This window comes from Lutjanus erythropterus, chromosome 7 (genome assembly GCF_056507025.1).
Source record: "Lutjanus erythropterus isolate fLutEry1 chromosome 7, fLutEry1.hap2, whole genome shotgun sequence".
In the NCBI taxonomy this organism is placed as follows: domain Eukaryota; kingdom Metazoa; phylum Chordata; class Actinopteri; order Lutjaniformes; family Lutjanidae; genus Lutjanus; species Lutjanus erythropterus.
In genome coordinates, this window is record NC_139323.1 from 21,421,071 (window position 1) to 21,426,988 (window position 5,918).

The window sequence follows — 5,918 nt, forward strand, 5'->3', positions numbered from 1 at the left end:
CCACCCATAGTCCGACTCCGCTGGTGCCTGAGTTTTATCATGTTCCTTATCACTGTTGCTCTTTTATCTCAGAATATTTTATTTGTACTTCATATGCAGTCACCTGATGAGAAGTATATTAAAGTTCCTAAGGATGTCATCTTAGGCTTTGGGAAACAATGATTGATATTTTTCACCATTTTCTGACACAACTATTAATCAATTAATCGAGAAAATAACTGACCGATTAATCGACTATGAAAATAATTGTTAGTTGCAGCCCTATAAACACATTATTCAAGTAACAGTAATGTTACATTTTCAGAAATGAGGTTACAGACTAGGGGTGTCTTGATATACTGGTATTGAAGATAATGGTGCTATTTAAAAAAATTAAATATTAATGTCCTGTTGATAATACACATGATAATATAGTATAAGAAACCCAGTGCCTTTTAAATATGTATTGCTCTTAAATTAGTTACGCTCATATTTTAAGCATAATTGAACTGCCAAACAAAAGAGAAATGGCACAGATGGCAGAATTAAAGATTAATTTGACTGATAGCATTATTTATTTATTTTCAAATTTTCTATAGATATTGTAATAGTATCATTATCATTAATTCTTTTTGCCATGATAATTGTGTAAACTTGTGACAGCCCTACAGTAGACTGTAGTAAACACTGCAGTTTTTATCTTGCTTTTAACAGTATGCTTAATACTGGCCAAACAAATTCATAATCCGCTTTATTATATTACCACTGATATGTTCATGTTGTTAAAAAAATAAATAAGATTGAATTGAAAATGGAAAACAAGAAGCATTAAATTTATATTGTTAAAGTCTCTTATTTCTGAACTACACTGTACATGTTTCAATCTCCCATAGCAGAGCGTATTTGTCTTACAGTAAATGTCTTTGTTTAAAACCAACAGTGTAACTTTCCTGAGGCGACTGTCCATCTGTTTGTAAAGCAGCAGTTTCATCTTCAGACCGCCGGGTGTCAGTAGCGCGCTGAGAGACGTGATTCCACAGAAGAAGAAGAAGTCCTCCAGTGCCCTTCACAACAGCAAACATGGCGACCGCGACCAAAATCATTCAGAGGCTGCGAAATTTTTTATCTGGGGTAAGAAAGACAACAGTCACACAAACTTTATATCTGAGCCGGGAAAGAAATATAAGTTTATCTCCGGGTGGTTTCTCCTAATAGACTTAAATGGGCAGAGGTTGACGGTTCTTGCTAGCTTCCAAGAACTAGCCAGGTGTACTGCTAGTTAAATGCTAGCTATACGTGAAGAACGAAATTATCTGTTTTGATGGCGTGTTTTTAGCAGCTATCCGCAATAGTAGACGTACTTAATCTAATTATGTTTCTTTTTCCAGCATGACCTGCAAGCCAAACTGCAGCTGCGGTATGAAGAAATTGCAAAGAGGTAAGACTACGTGCTGCGTTAGCTGGATTTAACTCATCTCCCCCTTAGTGTTGTTACACACACGCAGACTCCAGTTTATAGAGTTATAGAAGTGATGTGTTGTAGTTTGTCAGAGCAGGACCTGTCACACCTGCATTGATGTTATAGTTTGCATCTGCATCACTTTTTTTAATTTAGGGTGAACAATGCTGCGCTGGTAGTTGCCAGTCTGGCTGAAAAACATTGGCCACCCAGGAGTTTTTAGGTCATAAACCTGATTTCATTTTTGCTACCCAAAAGTATACTCATTATGACATTTATATGCCGTGAAATTAGCCTCTCAGACAGCACCTTTTGTCAGACCATGTATTGTTTCCAACAAGTTTGTGGCGCAGTTTTAAAGGTGAAAGTGGAAATGGACAATATTTTGCATTCAGTTATGAAGTAAATGATTTCATTGTGTTATTACTATAAAATGATGACACCTATGTGAATCTGTCTGCCACTAAACACTATTTTTGCTGGGAAAATGGTGTCCCCACTATAGACTGGAGTTGTCCACACTGAAACTTCGCAATGGATGATGATATCATAGCTGGGTTAAAAAGGGTCTTTGTCTCTGCACCATATCTGTAATTTAGTTGTGTGTAATAAGAAAATTATAAATGCGACATGGAGATGTAATGCTGTCAACAGCAGCAACAGCTCCTTTCTATTTTGAATCTATAACAACTTTGAGGAGACACATTACCTCAAATACGGAGGGCTGTTAAATCACGGTGTTACAATTGTAGAGGACTCAGTGGTTGATGACCTTCAGCCACTGCGATGGATGATGGCATCATCCATTGGTTCAACCCTATTATAGACTAAATGATCCAATCAGATCAGAATAGCTTCCAATTTTCCTCATCAGTGAATATGGTTCTTTCCTGTCTCTTGTTTACAAAGTGGTGGTGATCAATTCTTCACAGAGCTCTGCTCAGAGGAAAGTGAAAGCGATCCTGTGTTGTATTTGCAACAGCAGCACAAACAAACAGCTGGATTAGTTTTGGATTCATTTTCTTCATTGGTTTCCTAGCACTTGAAAACACCACAGCACAATGTTTCGCAAACTCACAAAATCATGAATCTTTAACTCAGATTGACTACACTGGATCTGATTTCATTATCTCACCACTTTCTGAAATAACTTGCCCCCACAAATGACGAAAAAATGCAACGGGCTGCTGAAGAAGAAATGGGTCTGCTAAGACTTGAAATCCAGTTTTAACTAGACTTTTTTTTCAAAGGAGACCTTCAGTTACCTTTTGTTTACAATGATTTTTTTTCTATAGGACACAGCCCCCACCCAAACTGCCAGTAGGCCCGAGTCACAAGTACGCAGACAACTACTACTACACCAGAGACGGACGCAGAGAGTCAGTACCCGCTACAGTTGTCATGTCTTCACAGAAGGCTCTCACCGCTGGCAGGTAAATGCTCAAGCAATACATTTTCAAGTACCGTAATAATTTGATTATAACCAGATAATAACATTACTCTTATTACCTCTTAATATTGGATTAAGCTAAAGATGGATTACTCGTCAGTCTTTTTAACAGTGGCCTGATTTCTCTTTATAACCAGAAAGGTTATATGGTCACAGAGTTTATACTCAGTGGGGGGAGAACACAAGCTATCATACTTTCGTCAAATGTATTTACTTTTATGCTTTGCTTTTATTGTAATTATGCGTCTAATGAGAGACAAGAACAGGAAGGGAGACATCAGCAACAGCACATACAGAGGGTTGAGCTTGCACATGGAGCAGAGATGCTCCCTTGTGAGGATGCTTTTCTCTGTGCTCACCTGGTATTTGTGAGCATGGTTTTTTGAGACTAATTAAATGCCATAAAGGAGCTCCATTTCCACTTTTTGTTAGCCTTCTGCCTTTTGGTGTAGCCAATGCAACATCTCCTTTCTTCAAAAAGACAAAAACAGTGCATTGGAATACTGATATCGATGTTGATTGCCGTGATAACGGCAAAAGCTTTGAAGCATTTGGGTCAGCCCTACTAATTTCTGACCTAATGCCAGGGACTCACTCCCTTCCTGCAGTTACTTATATTAAAAGCCATGGTCATTTCTCTTTCCTGAAAGTTAACTTTGAAAAACTAGCGCAAGAAGTGTTAAAATTGGAGTGACAGAGGACTGAAAACAGAATGCTAACACAACGAAGGCTATAATGTGTGTAAGACTGTGAAGAATTATAATCAGATTATGCAAATGCAATTATGTTCATAGTTGGAATAAGTGTGGTTGCAAGAAGACACCAGTTTTAGCCAGTTTCTTGACTTGACTGTCTCGACTGTGAGCAATTCAGACACGTTTTTCACGTACATGTCTATTCATGTTCATAATCTATTCACAAGCTCTGGACATTTTGTGTTGTAGCTGTTTCTGACGTGCATAAATGCGGGCTGAAATGTTTAGTCAGACTCCAAGTCTAGTTTTGCAACAGTATGTGCATAAACAGGAGGCGATGCTCAGGTAGAAAAAAAAAAATCCACATTTTGCAGCCCAGTCAGATCAGAATATGCTTCACAGCCTGAGAGCAGCTTGCTCTGGTTTAACCCCTGACTCTCTCTTACTTCTACCCAGCAGCTGGGAAACAAGACAGGGGAACTTCTTAAACTTTTTCTGCAGTGTCTTAATGAGCAAACTGTACATTTAAAGCCTATAGACAACTTCACTGCTAACCTTTAATCACTCTGCTCAGATTACCAATACCTGTCTGTACTAAGTGCAGCCACAGGTTCTCTTTTTTTTGCATTTTCTCTTTTGCTCATCCACACCCACTGCCCACACATCTTGCCATGCTTATGCATCATTTAGATGAAAAAAAAAATAGATCAGGAATATTCACACATACTGAAAGAAAACTGCAAACTGCACAAAAAGTTTGCCTGCTCATTTGCTGCTGACACTTTGAAATGGACAGATCCTGTACAGACAAAGGCTTCTTTGTGATGTGAACAAGGTTGTCACACAAGTGTGATACTGACGTGACGTTTGTGGTCTAGACAAGGGATAAGAATGTGTATCAAACATGTCTGCGACACCAACATAAACACTGACCATCTCTTTAATGACACCTATCAGTGATCCTCCAGTGTTTTGATGAATCGATCTGACCTCTTATAATGTGAGCAGTAACCCGTGTTGCTGAAGTGTGAAATTCAAAAGACAACTGAATTATTGTTGATACCTGAATTCTGTTTATTTTTAATATATGTGTACTTGCAGTAATTTTCTTGACTCTTCTGATCTCTTCTAGTCAAGTTGCTGAAGCCCCAAAGGCTCCAGTGACCCCGGGCGCGGTATATAATGAGCCTCCACTGTCCACAGACCAGCCATACCTCTGAGCAGCAGGATTGAAACCCCATCAACATCAGCAACCTAACTCTCCATCCAACCCTGTTGTAGAGGCTTGACCACTGTCTGTGTTGGTTGTATCCTCCTGTACCATAGAAAGTGTGAATAAATTGTTCTATTTAATTTTTCTTTTGTACAGCTGGTTATTCTGGTTATTTTATGATCTGAACAACAACAAAATGCGAAATGAGTTTAGACTTGGTGCTGATGTGAAAGATGATTTTGAAACACTGAGTGTACGGTGAGCAGAATAGCATGGAGGACTATGTAGATACAGTATGTGCCCATTCAGTAGCTGGATCCTTCAAAGATACAGTTTCCTTCTCCAGTTTGGAGAGTTTGGTTTTCACCAGGAAATTGCCCTCAAGTGGCAGACAGAAGTTTAATACTAGTGGTAATGTCCCACAACATGAAATTGAACATTCAGAATGTCTTGTGCATCAGTAGTAATTTTTTTTTTTTTTTTTTGTATTTGCTGTATTATGTATCCTTGTGATTTCAAACAGTAGCAAGTTTGGGAAATGAATGCCCACAAGTTTGCAATGATAAACCTGCCGAAGTATTCTGTGGTTTAAAGGAATCTTTCTTGTGGTTGTTGCAGTTCTGCCTCTGTTCAAGTCTGGATTATGTCCCATGTTACAGTACAGTTACATACAAAATGACAAACAGTGTTTTAGATTTACACCCCACAGTGTTTTTTTTTTTCTGGTCCCAAATGACTCAATCATTTAAAGTAAAAGTTTTTGGGCACAATACTCTTTGAATTAAAGACTTTCTTAGAGCTGTGAGGTAAGACTTCACTCTAACATTAAAATCCCAACACACCCATACAGATGATTCAATTTATTTTGGCTAATTTGTCAGTACAGTGTGAGCACATACAGACTGTTTCACTGACTTCTCAGTGACTCACTCCGTTATGCTGTAGCTGTAAAAGTGGAAGGACTGACAGTAACAGTGATGAGTGAAGCATTTATATCCCCTCCTTAAAAAGTAGATGACTGAAACCACACTCTATTGGAAGAAAAGTCTTGAACTGACAATGTTATTAAGTATGTAATCAGGAAACTGTATTTAAAGAATCAAAGGCAAAAGTACTCTGCAG

General features: G+C 38.3%; 1 protein-coding gene across 1 annotated transcript; it reads left to right on the top strand.

Moving 5' to 3' along the window:
* The first annotated feature begins 993 nt into the window (after positions 1–993).
* On the top strand, positions 994–4,936 carry ndufa7 (NADH:ubiquinone oxidoreductase subunit A7). Its single transcript, XM_084722235.1, has 4 exons — positions 994–1,110; positions 1,368–1,417; positions 2,734–2,871; positions 4,716–4,936. The coding sequence occupies exons 1-4, from the start codon at positions 1,060–1,062 to the stop codon at positions 4,801–4,803; spliced, it is 327 nt and encodes a 108-aa protein (XP_084578361.1). The 5' UTR covers positions 994–1,059; the 3' UTR covers positions 4,804–4,936.
* Positions 4,937–5,918: the final 982 nt, after the last annotated feature.

Coding starts and splice junctions, on each gene's coding strand:
- ndufa7 (XM_084722235.1), top strand. CDS start 1,060: ATGGCGACCGCGACCAAAATCATTCAGAGGCTGCGAAATTTTTTATCT. Junction 1,418..2,733: donor TATGAAGAAATTGCAAAGAG/GTAAGACTACGT, acceptor TTTTTTCTATAG/GACACAGCCCCCACCCAAAC. Junction 2,872..4,715: donor AAGGCTCTCACCGCTGGCAG/GTAAATGCTCAA, acceptor GATCTCTTCTAG/TCAAGTTGCTGAAGCCCCAA.